This window comes from Calidris pugnax, unplaced genomic scaffold (genome assembly GCF_001431845.1).
Source record: "Calidris pugnax isolate Ruff unplaced genomic scaffold, ASM143184v1 scaffold111, whole genome shotgun sequence".
Lineage (NCBI taxonomy): Eukaryota > Metazoa > Chordata > Aves > Charadriiformes > Scolopacidae > Calidris > Calidris pugnax.
The window spans coordinates 1,379,829-1,402,493 of NW_015090872.1; the positions used below are offsets into that span (position 1 = coordinate 1,379,829).

The 22,665-nt window shown below is 48.0% G+C and overlaps 1 protein-coding gene across 2 annotated transcripts; it reads right to left on the bottom strand.

Annotated features, from left to right (window-relative positions):
- Positions 1 to 318: 318 nt before the first annotated feature.
- LOC106890287 (schwannomin-interacting protein 1) lies at positions 319 to 22,659 on the bottom strand. Of its 2 annotated transcripts, none has more exons than XM_014946007.1 (7): positions 22,513 to 22,659; positions 10,285 to 10,403; positions 7,057 to 7,174; positions 6,213 to 6,410; positions 5,345 to 5,468; positions 4,106 to 4,199; positions 319 to 2,726 (listed from the first exon to the last, which is right to left on the bottom strand). In XM_014946007.1, the coding sequence occupies exons 1-7, from the start codon at positions 22,540 to 22,542 to the stop codon at positions 2,675 to 2,677; spliced, it is 735 nt and encodes a 244-aa protein (XP_014801493.1). In that variant the 5' UTR covers positions 22,543 to 22,659; the 3' UTR covers positions 319 to 2,674. The 2 variants fall into 2 exon arrangements, with proteins under 2 accessions (XP_014801493.1, XP_014801492.1); XM_014946006.1 differs by lacking the exon at positions 22,513 to 22,659 and adding an exon at positions 14,165 to 14,466.
- Between the last annotated feature and the right edge of the window lie 6 nt (positions 22,660 to 22,665).

The window sequence follows — 22,665 nt, forward strand, 5'->3', positions numbered from 1 at the left end:
CCCATGCATATGCAGAGTGTGTAGGTGTTTTTTCCTGACTGCATCAGGTATTTTTGGTGACTTCTAGTCTTGGGAGGTACTTTTCCTGCTGCACACAGTGAGCTGCGGGCAGCAGGCAGAAGGAAAGCCCTGCAAAGTTTGGCATCCCGTGTGAGATGGTTTATGTTTGGTGGGAACTAGGGAAGGAGGAACCAAAAACTGACCCAGGAAGATACAGGAGACTCAAAAAGTGGGACTGATACCCAGAAAGAAACAGGTGACACAATACATACTGCCTGTGACAGGGTGGCGGCAGCAGCTCAGAAACCACACAACACCTTTCTCTTTTAAAAATGTCATTTAATCCATTAATTCCACAGCATTGCCATCATACACACCAGCACGACACCTCGGTACATGGGACACAGAGCCAAGGAGATGCAGTTACCCAGAAACACGCTTTTTCTTAAAAAAAACCCAACCCCCCCCCATAGGATGTAAGGGGGAAAAAAAAAACCAGCGGTAGGTGACCGGAATAACTAGTTCTCTTCAGCAAGTTAAAGGCACTTAGCAAGGGAACGAAACGCCAGGCTGCCTCACCCCCATGCCCACAAGCTGGACCCTGCCAGACGCGATGGTGGGGGCAGCCATGGGGTTTCCCGGGAGTACCCGGGGGGCTTTCTTGCTTTTTTAAAAATTTTTTTTAATTTTTTTTTTTTTTTTTTTTTAAAGCTGAGAGTAAACTTTTTGTATTTGGGACTTTTGCTGTTCATGCTTTAAATCCAGCAGCAAGCACCTCCTCCCCGACACCTGACCCACTGCTTGTGATGGAGGCACCAGCCCTGTGCCCCGCTCTCTGGCCCCAGTGCATCGCAAACATGGCATTTTAGAGCAGAAATATAAAACCCAGCAGGTCTCCCCACATGCAGGACACAGCATCAAGCTAACCAAGAGCTACAGGGAAACTAACACCCCCAATATATATATATATATTTTCTGCATAGATTAAAAAAAACCAAAAAAAATGAAGAGTTTATTGTTCCTGGTCTGCAGGTGAGGGGTCTCCAGCCTAACCCATCCCAGTATCTTTCTGCAAAAGCTGGGGAGCAGGTATAGCTCCCTGCCTGGCAGGGATGTGGGACATAATCCCCCACGGTGGGGCTGCAGGACAGGGACTGTCCATTGGAAACCCCCTGGAACAACTCCTGGGAAAGAAAAACCAGCCCTAAATTAAACCAACCTCCCCCTCCCTCCCAGCCCCACCAAACCCTGCCGAGGGCTGGCGCCTCCATAACCTGCTCTTTCTGCAAAAAGAGGGGGGAAAAAATAAGTCATTTTATAAAATACATTCTTGGCGGGGGATGAAATTTTAATGTAGCTCATGCTTTTCTGAAAACACCCTGAATGAGACATTAGCCAGACCCTTCGCTAAGATGGATTTGCCCCCAAGGAAAAAAGAATTAAAATGTAAAAAGCTGGCTTGGGCGACAACGCGTCTGCTGCTGGCTACAGCTGGGCAGCCTTAGGAAGGGGATGGCCGAGCTGTTTCAGCATTAAATCAAATACACCAGGGATGGAGACAGTCCTATTAGTCTCCCAGTGTCCCTCCTCCTGTAGGCACAGAGGAGGACACATCCAGCACCCAGCTACTAAGGGGGAGCCCAGCCCAAAGGCAGAGAGGTGAGTTAATTACCATATATAATACATTTAATATGCTGCTTAGATTTTTAACATAGAATTTTTTTTTATTTCTGACATTGGTGAGTCATTTAAATATTTAGCCCAGACAATAAAATATAAAAAAAAAAACATCTATGGTATGCGCCTGCTGATTCTAACAATAGTCACAATATTAGGGCCCAGTGAATGTTATTATATAAGAATCTCTTAAGTCCATGTTATACATACATTATGAACTTACAAATAAATAACTCTACAAAAATCCTGTCTTCTCTCCATAATTTCATGTGATCGGCAAAAAAAAAAAAATAAAAAAAAGGCTCTTTCTGGTGATGACAAATTAGGAATTGCACATTTAGTTCGAGGAATACATTACTGGTGCATCACCAAAGTCAACCACTAGGCAACAAAAAGACGTATCATATGAAACAATTTTTTAAATTTTTATTTTACATATTTATACATAAAACTTTCAAGGTAACTCTCTGAATCCAACCAAATGTTAATAGCACATCTAAAAATGAATGTCAGGTAGTCAACATTCACAAAATGTTGAAAACTGATTAAAATATACATATTACTGAAAGCTACAACTTCACTACGAGGCAGGCATGTATTTTTTTTTGACTTGTATAGCACCGTCAAGTACAGTTTCTTTATTTTAAAACTACAGTGAAGAATAAAAAAGTAGTCAATGGTAAAATATCGTTCAACCGAAAATCTCTAAACAAACAAAAATAAAGTTAAACTACCCTCTCTTCTCACCCATGATTTATAATGTTATAAGTACTGTACATTTTTTGTAATAATATTATTAAAATGCCTGATATTTAGTGGCACGAGTAAAAAAATTAAAATAAATTAAGAAGCGGAGGCCAATCACTGGACATAAAGCTTCAGACATGGTCAATGACTAACACTGGTTTTCTCGTGCGCCACCGTGGACACCAGCGCTTGGACACACACAGAAGCAAAATGAAGTCTGGCTCGAGCTCTGCTCCCGGGGCTCCGGGGTTCATTTTGCCGGCATCTTCTCTGCCATGTGCTTCTGCTGACTTTCGGCGTGTCTGGGGGGAGGAGAGAAGCCACGTCAGTCCCGGGGCCGAGGGGAGGAGGAAACCCAAACCACAGGCAGGGCTGTGCTCCAAGCCGGCACCCACGCCGCCCTGGCAGCAAACCAAAATTCACATTTCCCCTAGAAACAAACAAGCACCGGGCAAGAGACGTGTGGTTTCTGCCCGGGCTCCTTCCCGCCAGGAAGGAGAGGTGAAAGGGAGAGGAAATCCTTCTCTGGAGTGGTTTTGGGTCAGCTGGGATCATGTCCTCCCCTCCTGCAGGGATGGCACTGAACAACGCCGGCATGGGGACAGTCGGTGCCCCCCATCATGCACCAAAGCCCCACCATCCTGACCAGCTTCCAAATAAATTTCATTTACTGAACAGCCATTAATTGCATTTAGGAAGCAAAGCGTTTCCTGAAGCACAGAAGGACAAAAAGATGTGTGGTGGCACTGGCATTTGTCTACTGACCCAGCTCTACCTCCATCCCAAATCCCCTCCTTTCATCACTTGCTCTTCCTTAAGGGAAGCAGTGACGGTGTCTCGCAAGACCCAGAAGTGACAACCTGCCTGCTTGTCCCTGGGGCCACCATCCCACGGGCAACACAAGAACTGCTCCCCAAATCCCTCATGGCCACCCCAGCTGGTGGAAACTTTTTCCAGCCAGAGAACCATCAAATCTCAACCAGCTGCTATGAAGGACCACAATGTTCTAAAATAGCAACAAATTGAGGCTGTACTTTTTGCAAGCTTAATCCTTCAGTTCTGAATCCCCAGTCCTTGTGCACTGACAACAACCAGCACCATCTTCTTCAGCTTTCAATACTTCTGAGTGTTTCTGCAGGGCATCACTAGGTGTCTTAAAGGAAAATGCCTCTTAAGCCTTGCTGCCTAGGACACGGGAGTCCTTTAGGAAACCTGCAAGGTTAGGAATCTGCAAGGATTTCCATTTTATTGGCTATTGAACATTAATATTTAAGAGACTCAGAAATTCTCCCATCAGTCAAGTCCTCCTGATGGCGGAGGCAAACCCACTGTCGCTCACCCCAGTGAGAGGGGTGGGGGACACAGGGAGCTGCTGGGATTTTCCCTGGATGCACTGGGAGTTTGCAGCATTGCTCCTTCCCAGGCTCTTTTCAGGCTTTGGAAAGGGAAACACCAAATCAAGAGCATGTGTTTAGGGAGCTCTTGAAAGCTGCTGATGGTCTCCAGAACCCAATACCTTGACTTCTCATTTTGGAGGAGAGAGCATTGTCCTGCTCAGCCCTTACCTTTGATGGTGAAACCTTTAGAACTGAAATTCTGCTAAAATAAAACCCCTACGCACTGCTGATGGTGAGCTGGGACCTGCGAGGAGAGAGAAATACCCCGGAGGAGCCTCCTTCACCTGGTCAGGTCCTCGATGTCCACCAGCATGGCGTCCTGCTCTGTGTGCAGCTCGTCCCGAATGAGCAAGAGCTGCACCAGCTCCTCGTTCAAGCCTGGTGTCAGGGAGAAAGGGGGTGAGTTTGTGATGTCCTCGGGAACCCCGTACCTCATTCTTCCCCACTACATTACACATAAGCTGGTGTGAAGAACCAGAAGGGACCTCCCCCCCAAGGATGCAAAGAGGAAAACAAAAAGAACCATGTGAAAAGTTAACCTGCTGGCCTGGGCTTCCCTGAAGGCTCTACCTGCCCATCACTCACTGCCAGAGCTGCTGTTTAGACTGCTTAAATATGCTAAATCTTCAGTTAACGCCTCTTCAGTTTGAGACACAAGCTCAGTGTTAATGACACTAACACTCATGCTCCCATATTTGCTTAATTAACAAGCGGTGGTGGTTTTTTTTTTTGCCTTTGCAGCACAAAATAACAAATCACGACTCAACAGCCCAGCTGTGTGTCCTCAGCAGGGCTGCTTCCAGAAGGGATGCCAGTTAACCAACACGGGTAGGGGAGGAGAAGCACAGCAGCCCCCAACCAACCTTCTTTTGACCTACAGGCACCAGGGAAGTCTACCTTAAAATGGCCAATTAATTAATTAATTAATTAACTACTTGGAAGATGGAGATCCCTCGGGGGAAGAAAACCCTGGATCTTTTGGAGAGAGCAAAGGTGAGGCGGTGGGGCACTGCCCCTGCAGGCAAACACAAGGACCCATGAAATGTGTCAAGGGGCCGTAGCCAGCACAGCATGATATTAACCAGGGAGTGGATTTACCCTGGGATGTCTGCTAAATGGGAAGGTTTCTCCACTTATGGATGCTTTTGATGCTGTGGAATAGCATCACACAAAGATGCAGCCATAAAGCCAGGAACGCCAGGTGGCTCCAGGACAGGCAGACTTCCCAAGACTATTTTTACCCAACCAGGGTTTGAGTTACAAGTAGGGCATTAGGGGCTGGCAAAATGCTACAACCCTCCTCTCTTACAGAGCCAAGCGAGCGCTTCAGGAGAAACTGAAAAAAGGAAAGAAAAAGGCTGAAAGAGCCAAATCTGGAGAGAACTCCATCTCCAGCTTCTGTGATGTGCCTCTTCCATAAATTCATGTTGTTATACATTTATCAATAATTCTACATGTACCCTGGAGAACCATTCTTAATTAAATGGGACATACCAAAAAATAATTAAACAAGTATCACTTACTTTCTATCTGTGAGTGGAGATCATTGACTATCACTTGTAGCTGCCCAATAGTCATATCTCTTAGATCAGTGGGTTTTAAACTTCTCTTCATCAGGCATTCACTTATATGAGGCATATGTGGCAGCTGAAAAGAAACGTTCAGTTTTAGAATCATAGAATCATTCAGGTTGGAAGAGACCCTTGGGATCATTGAGTCCAACCATCTACCCTACTCTACAAAGTCCTCCCCTGCACCATATCCCTCAGTACTGCATCTAAACGTCCCTTAAACACTTCCAGGGATGGTGACTCAACCACCTCCCTGGGCAGCCTATTCCAATGCCCGACCAGTTTTTGTACTGTTTTCTTCAAATTACTTGTATTCCTGAACTGTTTGCATTGCAGATATCCCCCTCTCACAAGCCAGCATCAAGGAGTGCACTGAGAGCACCAAAACGAGCTAAACATCTGCACAACATTTGACCCAGGTCTTCAGATCTACCAGCATCAGCGGTGGAATGACTCAAGGGGAGACAAGAGCTATGGCGAGCAGCATTGTACCGAGGCAGAAGTGCTCCAGCTTGGGGTGAGATGGGGTGGGATGGGATGGGCTGAGCATCTTAGAGGGTGAACAGCATCATGCCAGCCTCAAGGCAGTAACAACCTTCACACTTCATCATCTCATCCCCTGCATCCTGTAATGTCCCGATGAGACAACCCATGTCAACCCTTCAACTCCTGACTGACAGTCCCATCTCCACTGCTCCTCTGCACGTCTACAAGCACCGTGAGAAAGGGCTGCCAGTTGTACGTGTCTTGACAAGCAAAAGCAAACAGCAGAAGGACTGGCATTACCCCCTGCCAAACCTGTCCCATGGCCCCCACTTACAAGATCCGCTACCGGCGATTTCTTCCTGTTTTGCTTTTCCACCTCGACCTGCATTTTGGCCATGGGCTTTGCCATAGCCAAGGCCATTTTGGCTTCAGCTTGGAGTTTCTTTTGCCTGGTGAGGAAGTCCATGTCATCGAGGGACTCCGACTCTTCCTCCGTCGTGTCTCTGTCAGAGTAGGACGAGCTCTGCTTGCTCTAGGGAAGGAGAAACGCAGCCATTACCGCCATGTCGCCCCAAATGTGCCACAGCAAAGAAGTTTGCTGTAAGCCTAACGTATTTTTGTACACTTACAAGTGGTATCATTTCTACAGAAGAGGCAAAAAGCACAGATTTTTTTTTACCTTAATCCACAAGACTATATTTAAAAATCAGAGCAATTCCCAGATAGGCCCCCTTGACTATTAATAGCGACTTGAACACTTGAAACAGAAACAGAAGCAACCAGCTCAATAGGTGTTGAAGGAACCAGACTGGTTAAGCTGAAGAAAAACATCTGGGGCCACAGTGTTATATTCACAAAGGAAAAGAAAGGAGAGGAAAGCTGGTAGGAGCTGATACTGCGTCATATCCACTACTGCCCTGATAATTATCGGAGCCAAAAAGAAAGGGAGGAAGGAAGGAAGGAAGGAGGAACTGCTTTACAGCAGCTCTTTGCAAACCAGGGGGGATTTTCTATCTGCCCCCTCCGCATCTTGCATTTCTTTTATTGATGGCTGAAAATGCTGCTCTGGGGTTTAGTGTTGATGTTTTAATAGGATCAGCTCTTTATCAGCTTTCATTATGGATGGCCTCATGGTTTCCAAGCTCCAGAGCCTCTGTGGGATTGGTTCTTGGACCTACCATGGGCGACAACGGCGTGTCCAGGCTGGTTTCTGTCTTGCTGTCATCGGCATCGCTGTCCTTGTCGCTGCCGCTGTCGTTCACAAAGCAAATCTGCAGGTTCATCCCACTTTGTAATCTGTGGGGACAAAGGGAGAGGTGACACCACGGCCTCCTCGCGCCGGCTCTCCCCAGCCCACCGATGGGCTGTGTGGGCAAGATGCTGGAGGGGTTCACCTTTTGAAACAATGCTGTTGTCCTGATATGTATTGATCTCAGGAAAAGATAAACTTTTTCAGTTTTTTTTCCAAGAAGATGGTCATCCCCCAGCCAAAGCCTGAGCCAGGACCACCAGCCTGCCGTGGCAAGGCACGGCCAAGTTCTTGTCACTGCCCAGTGCTGCCATTTCTGAGTGGCAGTTGAACGTGGGACTGGAAACTCAGTGGCCGGGTGATGATAATGCTTCTACCACCATCTATTGATGAACTTCAGAATTGCTGAGATACTGCAGAGCTTTAGTCATCACAGGTGGCTATCTTATTACATAAGATTAAATATTATATAAAAGTAGATATAAAATATATCGAATATATACAATTATATGATATACAAACCATATTTGTATATATAAATATATAAACAATATATAAAAAATATCGATCTATTATATAAAGTAACATGTTAATGACTGAAACTATTTATTCAGAAGGTTAATAACGCTGTTTGTGGCCAAGAGGCACTACTGTACGGCAAGAGATGGTTACTGTGTTTTCTGGACTCTCCACACCATCACCCAATTTGGACAGGTTAGGGCCCACCAAAATTCATCTTCCCAGGAATGATTTTCTCCACAGTGGCTCAGGGCAGGGGTGTTCCAGCACAGGCTGAGAAAGGGAAAAGCACTTCTCCAGCTAAGAGCAGCCTGGCTTTGGCTCAAACAACAGTTATCTCCCAAAGCCACTGCAGAGCAGGCCATCAGCCAGGTAACGTACGTTTTATGGGTGCTGGCTAATGCCCACGGAAAAGCATGGCACACCAAGCTCCAGACAGACTCCATGGCTCCCTCTGCTCAGATCAGCTTCCAAGAGCAAACAAGGGAATGGATTTTTTCAACAAAAGGGTGTCTGTGAAAGCCCTCAATGATGCTCACATTGGGGAGCAGCTCTGCAGCCACCAGCTGAGCCTGGGCTTTCCAGGATTCACACACCTGACACCAGGGTCAGGCCCATTTCCCCATCCTCCTACAAATTCTGCTCTCCTTGCATATCTTCCAAATTCACTAAAAATCAACCTCAGAAACTAGAGATTTCTGGGGTCACCTCAGCCTTCTTGGTGCACCCTACCCCATGACTACCTGTTGAAGAAGGCGCAAGTTCCCCCACAGGTTCTGCTGCCTATTATTCCTCATTCCCAATGCAGGGGCCTGTATTGGTACTTACAGACAGCAAACTCTGATTTTCCATTTATTTTTGTGGAATTTCTTATTCACTATTAACATAAAATAGATAGCATTAATAATTGAACTTTTTTATGCTGAGGGTGGTGAGACACTGAACCAGGTTGCCCAGTGAGGTGGTGGATCCCCCATCCCTGGAAACATTAAAGGCCATTTAGGATGGGGCTTTGAGCAACCTGATCTAGCTGAAGATGTCCCTGCTCATTGCAGGGGGGTTGGACTAAGATGGCCTTTGAAGGTCCCTTCCAGCCTAAACCATTCTACGATTGTATTCTGTCATTCTGCACAAGCTTTTAACCCGTGGTGGGCAGATGCGGGTACCCAGGCCAGGGAGCAGGATGCACCCTTGGCTCAGCTTCAAATGGAAAGGGGCAGAGCAAGTGCAAAACATCAGCTTGTGACTCAAACACCTTTCGAGAGCGTGACCCCAACACCTGAAACCCAGCAATTCATCCTCTTCAATTTCGTACACAAGCACAGGTTCCAATGAGAGCAATGGTCCCACAAAGGTTCCTGTTGGTCCTGTAAGAGGCAGCGTGCAACACTGATGCTTTACCTGGACTATAAATATTAATGAAACGCCAAAGCCTTCAGGTACAGCTGGTAATTTCTCGTGGCACAGCTGCCAAACCCTGCCGTGCAGCGTTAATTAGACCCGTGCTGTAATTACAAGATAGCAGCCCCTGGTTTAGCTGTAACTACACAGAGCAAAACTGTTTTCCCTTTCAAATGACTTGCAGTTCAATTTAATTTCACAATTGTACCTCTCTGGCGTAATAACAGTATTCCTCCTGGTTTTATGCCTCTCTAAGACTTTTTTTTCTTCCCCCACACCATGGCAACAGGTACATCTTTGCTCCCAATGTGGGAGGTGTTCAATGCTTTCCAAGTGCCATGGGTTACTCCTCAGCAGCTGAACAAAACAAGCCTTTCTGGAGTATTTTTGATGTAGAGATTTTAAAAAATCAGAGTAAGTGAGGTAGCCATGCTAAGTGATGTGCCAGCCCCGGGGATGAAGCTGTGTCCAGCAAGCAGAGCCTGTGCGGAGGATGTGGATGTGGGGAGAAGGCAGGGAGCCACATTAAAGCTCATTTTTTCCATTCTCTGGTGTTTTCTGTGAGTGAGATTAATTACTCTCCACTGCCCTGCTGTCACCAGGGCTAGCTATCAGCATCAGATCTGTTTCCATCGGGCTGCCACCTCCCCAGCCACCAAAGGAAGATGTGCTTTCCCAAACCCATGGTTTTTCACCAACTGTCACCACGCTGCCTGACCTGGGACTGGTGGGATCCTTCTTGATCCCTGCCCTGCATCAGACAGGGATTAAACTAGATATTAAAATCCTCAGTATTTTGCAACTCAACATAAAAAAGTCCTTGGGAAAAAAAAATTCAACTATTTTCCTGACAATAACTCCAGTTGTGCATTCGTGATACTTCTACCACTGTTCTTGGCCTGCACAAGTCAAAGGCAATGCTCAGTTCAGGGCAGAGACCCTAAAGGAAAACCAAAAGGAAATCTATCTCAGGAAAATTTAGCTCATTTGCTTTATCCTCTGAGCATCCAGATCTCTCTTCTATACAATTTTAACCTAATATTTTAGCATGTTACTTACATAACTGACAACTATTGCATTTGGAGCATGAGACGTTGTTCTAAAACAAGGAAAATTCAAAAATATGGTTGCAAGCAAAAACTGAGGGATCCTCTGAAGGGCAGGCCTCAGGATCTCCCATTGGAGGCATCTTTTCAGCCTCCAAAGAGGTTTTGGGCTGCAAGGCCACCTGGCTTACCGGGAGGAGAGGCTCGGCTTGCCGCTCTTGCTGCAGCTGGTGTAAAGTCCCGGGCCATCGTCGAAGAAACTGCCCAAAGCCAACTTCTGCCTGATGGATTCCCGCTCATTCTTCTGGGCCTGAAAAGGAAGGGCAAGAAACAGGGATTCTGTTAATTGCTCTCTGTTAATTGCTGGTCATGCCAGCGCACAGGAAGGAGAGTTGTAGCCCCAGTAGCCCCACTGTCACGTTGATGATGCCCAACATCCAATGCTTGGGTGGGCCATCCCAGCAGAGAAGCTCATCTACACCTCCCTCTCCACAGATCAATAGATATATATCTATATACACACAAATCTAATGTATATATCTGATATATACCTAATACATATATATATAAGCCCCTGAGGCGACGCTTGCACTGTTAGCATCTTCCACTTTCCTGAGCAGCCTCCAAAACCACACAATCCTTCTTCTGCCAACATGCTTAGGGATGTCTTTTTAATCACTGCCGTCAAATTATCCAGAGTTTAAAAAATTTATTTATATATATATGTATATATCGAATAAGGGCAAGCTACAAAGTGATTTGAAATTAACTACCGATCAATGATTATGGAGATGACTGTGTAATCAATGTGCAATAAAAGACAATCACAGATCTAGATTCAAAATTAGTACCAGTACTATCCCTGTGTCTGTCACTAATGGATTATGTGCCAACGCTGACAACGAATTCATACAAGGTGGCAAGTTATTGATAGAAGAAACATTCTGGAGCCCTCAAACATTTCATTTTGAAATAACACATAATACACAACAAAAGAAAGCACAACAAGCACGTGCAGGCTGCTTCCACCGTGTTAATGAATAGAACTGGTACTTCCCATATTTCACCTAAGTAAAAATAAAGCACCTTTTTTGATACAAGGAAGTGAAATATAACAAAATGCAAATTATTAACTTAAATGAGCTAACAATTTAATTCCAACTCCAGTGCTGACTACATGCATTACATTATCACGCTGCCCATTACATTGTCAATCCCTCGCCAAAATACATACTTCAATGGTAACCTAACTCCTTTTATTTAAGATATTAAAAATAACCCCCATGGCATCAAGCGATACTGAGTTTTTGGGTTCAGCTCCTGGTTTCTGAAGTTCTACCCAGGCCACCCAGCTATGCTTTTCTGCTTTGTTTTATCAGGTTTCAATAATTGATGCCTCAATCGCGCAGAGGCTAAAGTTAGCTTTAGAAGAAAAAATAGCCAGCCCTGCCGGTGAAGGCAGTAGAGTGAAATAAGTAAGTAAAAATGAGTGAGAAATATTTTTTTAGTGGCCTGAAAGCAGAGACAGGGCTGCCCATGCAGGTTCCTTGTAGTGCCCATCTCGTGATGCATGGGAGTGTCTCCCCCACGAGCGCCAGCTGCATCCCTCAGTGCATCAATATTTCATGGAGTCGGGGATACTCAGCCTCCTTGTTTTTTCTAACTCAGATGATCCTCTCCCACATCTTCCCATCTAGTTCTGATTTTCCTTGTGTTCCGACAGAAATGAGGAGCCCAAAGCACGTCTCCACCTCCTCCTGCCCAGCCGGGACAGCATATCCCAGCCAGCCAGGAGGGTTCCCTCCCTCAGCTGCACACCCGCCTACTCTGTGTGTGCCAAAAACTACCCTTCTTTGCATTAAAATACACATAAATACAGGCACACTTCCATGTATTTACCCCTTTCAAATGGGGCTGTTTCTCCAGATCTTTTTTAAATTTTGCTCCATTTCCCACCGAGACGCAACTGCTCCCAGTTTGACATCTGTACATTTAATCAATGTGCAATTTGTTTTCTCCACCAGGTCATTACTGAGGATACTAAATAACAGGGCTCCCAGCACTGAGCTCAGAATATCCCATTTTACAAACCAGACACAGGCTAATGACCATAAAGAAATCAAGAGTCATATTTGTTATTATAAAATAGGGAACAGTTACTAAGAAATAGAATATACCTAAGGGAACTGGACTTTAAGCTCTAGATAAATTACCCAACAGCTGCAGTATATATCCTGAGCTGGGTATTGAAAACTATAAACTGAGAAGGAAAATTGCAAGGGGTTTTTTGATTATCAAATATACTTACTTGGTATATAAAAAATAATGGACAAAATACTCAAAATGCAAAGGCACTAGCAAGAAAAACATAAACCCATGTTATTTAAATGTGTATTTTGGCACTGGATCAAAAAAATGTATGTATTTCAGGGCTCCGTAGAGCTGAAGTCTGGTTCAGACAATTATTTTTAAACAAAAGGCCGCTTTTTGTTTTTAAGGCAAAACAGTTTGGGGCGGATGTTTTCCTTCTTACTGTTGACCTTTCAATTCGGAAGGTCAGTAGCTACCTTTGTTTAAGTGCACGAATAAAAACACAATGTGGGGGTAAGGCTGGGACTGCCTACACGTCAAACGCTTTACCCAACTCTTCCAGCAAAGGCAAACTGCCAGGAGAGGTTCAGCCTTTCCCCACAGCACACCATTTCCCACCCCCATCGCCTGCTGTAATTACTGCTGTTTATAAATCCATCACAATCACCTCGCCGGTGTCTGCAGATTATACACAACCATTTGTGCTCTTCACTACCCGCCTCTGACATGTGCCATCCCCGTGGATGGTCAGAGGCACCAAAAAAACCCTACATTTTTGGTCGAGAGATGGAATTTATCCAATAGATGCCTTCTTCCCACACAACCCCATGCCTGGGGACACGTGGAGGTGCTGCTGATGCTGGGGGCCATCCCCAACCGACCCGATGTTGGATGGAGAATGGATGCTCATGGTAGTGGACACAAGATTTCTGCAGTTTTCTAGGAAACTGAACAAAGTCCATACTGTGTTGTTTACATCACTTAAGAATAGTAGCTGGACCGCTCTTTTTACCATGTACGCTCCCTGCTATTTAGCATACAGGCACCTGTACTAGCAGATTTTATTCCTTACAGACATCACCTGAAACAGCACATAAAACTGCTTATGGAAGATTTCTTCTGTATTGAGGTGTAGCAGGGATTTGCCAGGCTCCTCGGCATGTTCTGAGACCCCCCTCACCTTGGGTAGAGCAGCCAGCTCCTAATAACAGAGCTAATAACTCCTCATAACTTCTGGAGTTCTACTCTTGGGGACCAAACCTGGGCTGAATACCAGGCGTGCTTTGCTAAGGTGCTGCCTGTTTGGAGAGGGAAGAGGCTAATTACACAGGGAATTACAGATTAACGGGTGCCAGCAACACTTCAGCAGGACCCTGTGCCAGCCAGGCAGTGCTGCTGAGATGCAAGGGGTTAAAACACAGTGAGGCCAGTGGAGGCTGGATGCTGGAGCCATCCACCGGCACTAAACAGGGTGCACAGCCCGGGACAGGGCCAGGCTACCAGGCTATTTTTGCCAGGGTCTGTCATTACCAGCTACAGACAATTACTATATTTAAAGTTCCAGACCCATAGGCAGCGCCTTACTTTATCTTTGTAAAGTACAAGGGCTATTCTTGGATTTACAAACAGAAATTGTAACCACAGAGCGTTTGTTTTTATCTCCTTTTTCTTCACTGCAGATATGCTGGTAAATTGCAAACCCAAGTCAAACTTGCGTACCTTAAAGCCATGCGGCAAATTGCCTTAAAACCTTGGGGTCTTGAGGCAGGAGAACGCGTTTGGAAACATCTCTTTACATTTTCTTTACCATAAAGTGACCTGGAAACGCGGAGGGAGGAAGGTTTGCTGCCCCGCAACGGTGCATTAAACACTACTGATGAAACCCAGCGCCCTGGGAGGGTGCTGGGCAGAGTTTTGGCCGGTCCCCTCCTGTCAAGAGGGTGACTGTTGGCAGACAAAAGGCTCTTTTTTGTCCCTTACCTTTTTATAACTCCCCTCCCCGGCCGGTGCGGCTGCTTTCCTGATGACGTCACCCATGCCATCACCCTCCCGACTCATCTCCTTCGCTCCCGGGTCCTCACGTGGCCGCTGAAAACCTCCCGTTGGGACATCTCAATCCTTCCTCCGCTCTTCAATCGGCACCATGGGATCAAGCGCTTGTCTCCAGAGCCAAGAGCAGTGGCAGCCCTCTGTCCCCTGCCCAGGATGCCTCCCTGGCCCCTCTCGCCTCCCCTCCGCTCCGGAGCACCTTGCTTTTCCCTAATAAAGTCAACGGCAGCGCCGGAGCCCTGGCCAGCTGATGAGAGGGAGGCGAGGGCTGTGCCGGCCAGGGAAGCCGCGTCCTCCTCCAGCCACTGCCAGCGCTGGATAAAAATAGCCCCGAGCCCTCACCGGCTACACAAGGGCAGGAAAAAACCCGGTGTCTGATGTCAAAAGCCAAGCCTGGCGGCCAGAAGGGGTAGGAGGAAGGGGCCTTCTCCTGGGGTTTTCCCTGTGGAAGTTATCCTAATGAAATCCTGGGGGTCGGAGGAGCTGCCCGTGGCCGGTGCGGTGAACCCGGGCAGAGCCGGAGTGGTCCTCAGCCCTCACACAGCTGCTGGAGGATGGGCAGTCACAGCAACGTCAACCACAAGATGAAGGATTTTTTTTTCACTCTTTAGACAAAAAACACCAGGAAGGACCCCAAGGAGCTACTTCTTGGCTAAACCAGCTTTTTAAGGTGCAAAAAAAAAAGTTTCTAGGAATTAATCAAGAGCTTGGAGAGATACCTTAACCTGCCACCCATCTCATGGGCTTGCCTGCAACGCCTGGTCCCTGCTCAGGCCACCCAGTCCCAGCTCCAGGGGGGTCTCTGCAGCCCCCAAACCTGCACCAATTACAGCTCCAGCTCATGCCTCTAGACTCCCGGAGATCCAGACTCCCCAGACACAGCCGCTGCTCCCTAATCCCACAGGAATCCTGCTCAGTCTTTGCTGAGATCCCACCTCGGTTGCACCCATCATGGGGTGTGATGTTTGCTCCAGATCAGCTGCGGGTGGGCAGTGAGAGGCAGGGATCACACGCTTGGGGCAGGCATTTCTATAGGGAATACTTAGAAAGATGGAATTTATGTCACAATTTCTCAGTGATCCTCAAAATGTGGTGTACCAGGAACAAAAATGCTGTTTTCTGGCACTACACAACCACGCTGCATGCTAGATGAATAATTTTAATAGCCCTGCAAAGTTTACATGTTTAAATTATATAACCAAGTCACACTGACATCATTTAACCTAAAATGCATGTTCTACTTAGATTCCCGGCTCTAACAACATACAAATTATGCATCATGGCATTACTCTACTCTGAAGTTGCAGGAAGAAACAGTAATAATAAACAGGATTGTTTAATTCCATTCGTGTCCCAGGATGCTGCTTTGTAACTGTAATTCCCAAATGAAACAAAGTTATTTCTCTGGAGATTTAATTATTTTTAGTTCCCCTCCACCGCTGACTCATTGTGTCCTTTCCCGCTGTTGCTAAATTAACTTCCTCTCCTGGCGGTGGGGATGGAGCCTGACACAATAAATCTGGAAAAAAAATAGTCAAATTCCCATAGCCCGAGAGGAAGGATGTGGTGGCCCGGAGCACTGGGCTGGGGGCTGAGCCTGCAATTTGTCACATGCTTGCTCACCCCTTCAGTTCAGCACAAGTCACTGCATCACCCTCCATGGTCAGAGAGGGATGTCCCCAGACCTCCTCCTTGGTACCCAACGTCCAGGGGTGAGATGCTGTGTGACCTCACAGCCCTCCACAAACTGACATCAAAGTCACCCCTAAGGAAAGGAAGCGACACTGTTTATCGAAAACATATTTAGCACTTTTCACCTACATTTAAAAAAAATGGTTTATCCCCTCATTCCAGGTTTCAGGCCAGCTCACCCCTGCCCTGACCTCTGAGCTGGGATGCTCCAGGACCGGCCTCATGGAGGGGCATCCCCTGAGCAGATCCCACAGAGCTGGTCTCAGCCTCCAGTGGAAATCCTGCTTTCCTGCTTCCAACAGTCACTTCTTTCAAGGCAACAGAAGAAAACCAAACCTGGTTAAGAAGCATGGTGGGAGCCCCTGCACTCCCATAACCATTGCTGGAGACATATTTGGGTGCTCTCCTTGGTGGCCAGGACCAGACCCAACCCTGGACTCCTGGGAGGGGCATCTCCCCACTAGCAGAGAAAAGGCCAGTTTAAACCCTGGATATCGAAAACACAAGACGAATGAATTCTCTGATTGTCTCAGCTCAAGGGCCAAACCCTTTAGTGTTCAGCCCCGTCCCCACCTGATGCAAAGAGCCACGATGAGCAGATGGGCAGCACCACTGCCTGCACCAGACAGCCCGAAAAACACCCGTGTCTGTCCCTCTGGCAACCGACCTCCACTTGAAACACACACACACACACACCAGCTATTTGGTTTAAACAAACAAAAAAGCAATGTCAGGGGCAACACTGCCAGGTATGCTCCAACGTTGGCATCACTAGCCAAGGACTAGCACATCAGACTGCATCAGAAGGAAACTGGCCTCCATGGCCACTGCCATGGCTCCTCCAGCTGCCCATGGCAACGCTGGCAGGGGGGAGAGCTGGCCATAGCCACCTCTGCCCAGTTTGCTTTTTATAGCATGAAGGGAAAGCTGAGAACAGGCGTATCTGGAGCAGGTCAGCTGTGTGGGAACACATGGCCATGGACCCAGCGCCGCGGGGAACACACCGGCCGGGGACAGCAGCACTTGAGTTGTCCTTAAGCAAAGCCAGGAAATAGGACACATCAAATTTGGTGTGCTTTAAACACGCACTGATTGCTTACGGACAAGCAAGCAACAAAATTTAACTCTCATGTGTAATGCTTGCTTGAGTAAAAGGAAGCGAAACAGTTTATCGAAAACATATTTAGCACTTTTAACCTACATTTAAAAAAAAATGTTTTATCCCCCCATTCCAGGTTTCGGGCCAGCTCACCCCTGCCCTGACCCCTGAGCTGGGATGCTCCAGGACTGGCCTCATGGAGGGGCATCCCCTGAGCAGATCCCACAGAGCTGGTCTCAGCCTCCAGTGGAAATCCTGCTTTCCTGCTTCCAGCAGTCACTTCATTCAAGGCAACAGAAGAAAACCAAACCCGGTTAAGAAGCATGGTGGGAGCCCCTGCACTCCCATAACCATTGCTGGAGACATATTTGGGTGCTCTCCTTGGTGGCCAGGACCAGACCCAACCCTGGACTCCTGGGAGGGGCATCTCCCCACTAGCAGAGAAAAGGCCAGTTTAAACCCTGGATATCGAAAACACAAGACGAATGAATTCTCTGATTGTCTCAGCTCAAGGGCCAAACCCTTTAGTGTTCAGCCCCGTCCCCACCTGATGCAAAGAGCCACGATGAGCAGATGGGCAGCACCACTGCCTGCACCAGACAGCCCGAAAAACACCCGTGTCTGTCCCTCTGGCAACCGACCTCCACTTGAAACACACACACACACACACCAGCTATTTGGTTTAAACAAACAAAAAAGCAATGTCAGGGGCAACACTGCCAGGTATGCTCCAACGTTGGCATCACTAGCCAAGGACTAGCACATCAGACTGCATCAGAAGGAAACTGGCCTCCATGGCCACTGCCATGGCTCCTCCAGCTGCCCATGGCAACGCTGGCAGGGGGGAGAGCTGGCCATAGCCACCTCTGCCCAGTTTGCTTTTTATAGCATGAAGGGAAAGCTGAGAACAGGCGTATCTGGAGCAGGTCAGCTGTGTGGGAACACATGGCCATGGACCCAGCGCCGCGGGGAACACACCGGCCGGGGACAGCAGCACTTGAGTTGTCCTTAAGCAAAGCCAGGAAATAGGACACATCAAGTTTGGTGTGCTTTAAACACGCACTGATTGCTTACGGACAAGCAAGCAACAAAATTTAACTCTCATGTGTAATGCTTGCTTGAGTCAACGAAAAACCTCAACGCTGTTGGGGCATACTCCTCTGGGGGAGGAAACCACCACCATCCCCTTTCTGTTGGAGATCAGCTCCCACACGCCGCTGGTTACCGAGTTACTAGATAAAACCAGTAAATTCCCAGTGAATTTCAATAAAAGCACTCTGAGCACACTCCCTGCCAAACTGGTGTTCATGGCTGTGGGGCGCTTAGGCCAGGGTATGGAGGTGGCTTCTGGATTTGTAGAAACCTAAAGTTGCCAGAACTATTTACAAAACATTTATGTTATTGTAAAGATGGGAAGAGATCTCCTCAGACAGTCCCCTCAAAGCACAGCATCCTTCCAGCGCAGAGTGGCCACTACAAGGCACTTAAAACAAATCCCTGCAAATTTAGGGATGAAATGGACCGTGCGCTCCCTCTGATGATGCTCCCCTGAGCTTTACTCCTCGAAATGCTTTCCACCTACTTGGCAGAGCTCTTTTTTCTTCTATCTCTGCCTAAACAAGGCCTTCAGCCTCAGCTCCCTACAATGCAGGCTTCATTTCACTTTGTTGCAAGCGGTTTGGGATGCAGGGTCAGCGTGCTGGGCCACATCAACGGCGGGTCCTCTGCTGTACCACACTGCAGCATCCCTCCAGCCACAGGCGAGCGGCCAGACCAGCAGCTCTCCAGCTCTGCCAGTGCCCCATGCTGGGCTTCGTGGCATTTGAGGTTTTCTCCCAGGCCCGTCTCTTGGGGTTATATTCTGCCACGAGGATTTGTATTCACTTTAGCAAAAAAGATGATGACAGTCTGGTATTTCTACATGCCACGAAAGCCTACAAAACCCTAAAGATACCAAACAAAAGAAACCCAATAATAAACTTTACGTTTTGAGCTTATGACATTTATGGCCCAACTTTTATGGTTCGGTGCTTGGTGAGACCCTGGGAGTGGTGGGTGGGACCCTGGGCAGCCAGCCTGACCCACCATGACACCAGCACCTCCCCGCTGGGAGTCTTGCCAACAGACCCCCTCTTGAGAAAGAAACACAAACCTGGCATCACCAGGGTGGCAGAGGGTCAAGCCCGATGCACGCACCCAGGTCAGGTCCCAGGAGAACACACAGGGTCCAGCAGGATGCTCCACGCACTCCAACCCGCCTAAGAAATTATTTCTAAGCAAATAAAATCTTGTTTTTCACATCTTTTTTTTTTTTTTTTTTCCCCTTTTTAATTTTCCTTGCATGTGTAAAGCCTGGTAACATCTCCAGAGCGACCCTCCTGCCAGCAGATAGCTCAGACCGTGACCGATGCCAGCGCGTGGAGCCAAAACTGGTTCCCATGGGCAACTGCCTGTTTGGAGACTCCTGCCTTAGGCAGGGGCACCGGGTACCCAGGGGGTTTTCCACTTTTAAAAGCGCATTAGAAATCAATCCAAGGAGATGATGTAAATCTAGACGTATTACCCACTCGTACAGCGGTGGCAAAGAAAGACACATGAAGCTGTTAACACCCTGGAGAGTCCTGTTTTGCTCCATGCAAAGGTGGACCTGTCGGGCAACACTGAAAATATGCATTTACAAAGCAAACTGAAACACTGGCTAAGGCTGCAGGCCAGTAAAGCACTGCTAATACACACATTAGAATAAAACCTTTATTTCCATGCTAAGGCCTGGATTTGCACGCTGGCCTTTTATTCTGCATGAGCTCCGGACCTCACAAAACGTTACCCACTGTGCAAGAGCTGACATTGCTCTTGTAAAACTGTAGGAGCAATATGGAGCCCTAAACAAAATGTTTGGCATAGGAACGCGAATCAGTATAAAATCGGAAATGAGAAATAACTAAGAGAAAAATACACAGCAGGAAGAGTGGCTGCAGCCTGCATGACTCCAGGATGCGGCCACGGGAAAGATGTCAGATGCTGGGACCTCCTGGCCATGGAGGACCTGGCTTACATTCAAATGATGAACCTGCCTTAGCCACATCCAAAACCCCAGCAGGACCTACGGCCACCTGAATTTCAGAGGGCAGTGGTGCCAGCTCATTTATGGTGTGAAAAAGGACTTTTGAGGCAAGGAACAGCACAGGACAGAAATACCCTCCTCTTCCTCGGTACCCACCTGCTCTGTGCCCTGTCCCCAGCACCCTCCTTGCCAAGGAGCTTACGCCCCAGCCATGACGTGGTCATGTCAGGGCTTTTCTGCTGAATTTCTCCAAAACAAACACAATTTCAAGTTTTCTCCATGCATTGGCTTGTTCCTCTATTTGTCTGATTTTTAGTTTATTTAATAGCTTAAAAATAAAAAGGGTGAGAGGAGGGAGGAGAGCAGAGCTACACATTGTCACCCTCCTCCCCCGGGGCGCTCCGGGCAGCCACCAAAATCCTATCATTGCTGGCTTCCAGTCTGATCCAAAACCCGGGATTGCCGGCCACAAAAGGATTAAGACTTGGCCTTTAGGTTAATGGATTTGGGAGGGGGCTGGGGTTGCTCCTAATCTTTGCAGTGAGGTTGGAAGGTTTTGAAACAGATTTCATTCGAAAGACTGTTTATCTGGACTTTTTTTTTTTCTTTTTTTTTTTTTTTTTCCCTACGATTTGCATGCTTCCTGGCTGTTTTCACTCTCATATTTATTGGTTTGGAGGAGAGGAACCAATTCATAACCAAGGGAGTAGATTAAAGCAGATAAAAGGCAGCAGCGCTGCCGTCGCAGGGAGCCCAGTGCATTAGGATGCAGGGATGGGGGCCAGGCCTGCGCCGATGGCAGCCGCAGCAGCTCGGCATCATCGCTCGCCCACCACCACCACCACCACCACCAACCACCACCACCACCACGGCAGGACCCGCTTCCACCCAGGAAACAATGCGCAACCTTTAACCCTTGCGTTCCTACGGCTGTGCTGGGAAAACATCCGCTGCGCAGAAACAATGGCACCATTTATCCACGCACCAGACAGCAACAGGCTCGGAGCTGCAGAAAAATCAGAGCCCTTGAAACGGAGGCTGGGAAAAAAAACCCAAAAACCAAAAAACCCGGATTTTTTTATTTTTTTTTTTTACAAAGGAGCTAAAAATGGAAATTAATTTCCAGAAGCATTTGCTGGATTGAAAACGTTCACTGAAAAAAAATCTTTTCAACTCTTCTCTCTCTCTGGACATACGTATGCTTTCGTATCTTTTCCCTTCACGAGATATTTTGTCTTAAAACACACGTTGAAATTTGAATTAAATGTGGTGGTGGGGAAAATGAGGACGAGCCACTGTGCTGGGCAAAGCCCTGTCTCCCGAGGGTCCAGCTCCACCACTGGGAATGCCTGTTGGCTCTTTTGCAAAACACACTCCTCTGCACGTACGCAAACGCATTTCTCAGCATCGCTGTTGCCGATGGACAGGCGTTTGTGCATTTAATAATCTCCCTGTGCCATCGAGCCCTAAATGTACCATTTTCCGTGCAGGTGCACCCAACAGCACCCACCCTCTCTTTAGAGGGAAATGAAGCCACAATAACAGCCCACCCCAAGCTCTCACTCATCCCACCAAAATAATCCTGACGCAAACACTGCTATCGGTGCTGCCCCCCCCTCAAGGAATGAGGGCAGCTGTGATGGATGCTCAGGGGAAAACGTTCACCCCACAAACCCATCACCAGTTAGAATCATAGAATGGTTTGGGTTGGATGGGACCTTAAAGATCATCGTGTTCCAACCCCCCTGCCATGGGCAGGGACACCTTCCACTAGACCAGGTTGCTCCAAGCCCCATCCAGCCTGGCCTTGGATGGTTCTTGCACAGATTCCATGCAGTTCTTGCACGGATTATTTAGCAGAACAGCATAAACCACCCCAAGGCTGCATCCGAAAATAACTACCTCACAGGTCAGCTCTCACCCTTACGTAAACACAGAAGAAATACTCGATGGATTCTAAAATTTGCATCGCTCTCCTATGGCAGCTCCAGAAGTGCAAACCCGCAGCTCGCTTACTTACACGGAGCAGTTTCATCAGGGCAGGCAGGCAGAAGACAGGCGGAGGGGCGCAGGCAGAGGGGCGCAGGCAGAGGGGCGCAGGCAGAGGGGCGCAGGCAGCTGCCGGACCAACCCTCCCTCCGCCGGGCGAGCGCATCCCCGGCGCCCGCTGCGCCTGCGAGCATCACATGGCGAGCACAAAAGCCCCGCGGGCAAACGGAGGGGCTTCTCCCTTCCCACCACGGCCGCTTCCAAGCCCCGGGATGCTCCGGCGGTAGGAGCCCGGGCTGTAAACCCGAAGAGGGGAACCCGGGCTGCCCGGGAGCGGCGGCGGGGCGGGGGCCGAGGAAGCGGGGGGGGACAGCTCGGCTGGGGATGGGTGGGGGGAAGCTGGGATCGGGGGGCCAGGCCGCGCTCGCCCCTTACCTGGTAGGAACAGTTTTCCTGGTGTACCATCTCCGTGCATCATCCGCCGCTGCCGCCCCAGCCGCCCCCCGGGGGTCTCCGGCCCCGGCAGGGGAGGAGGAGGAGGAGGATGGGGAAAAGGAGGAAGATGGGAAGGAGGAGGAGGAGGAGGAT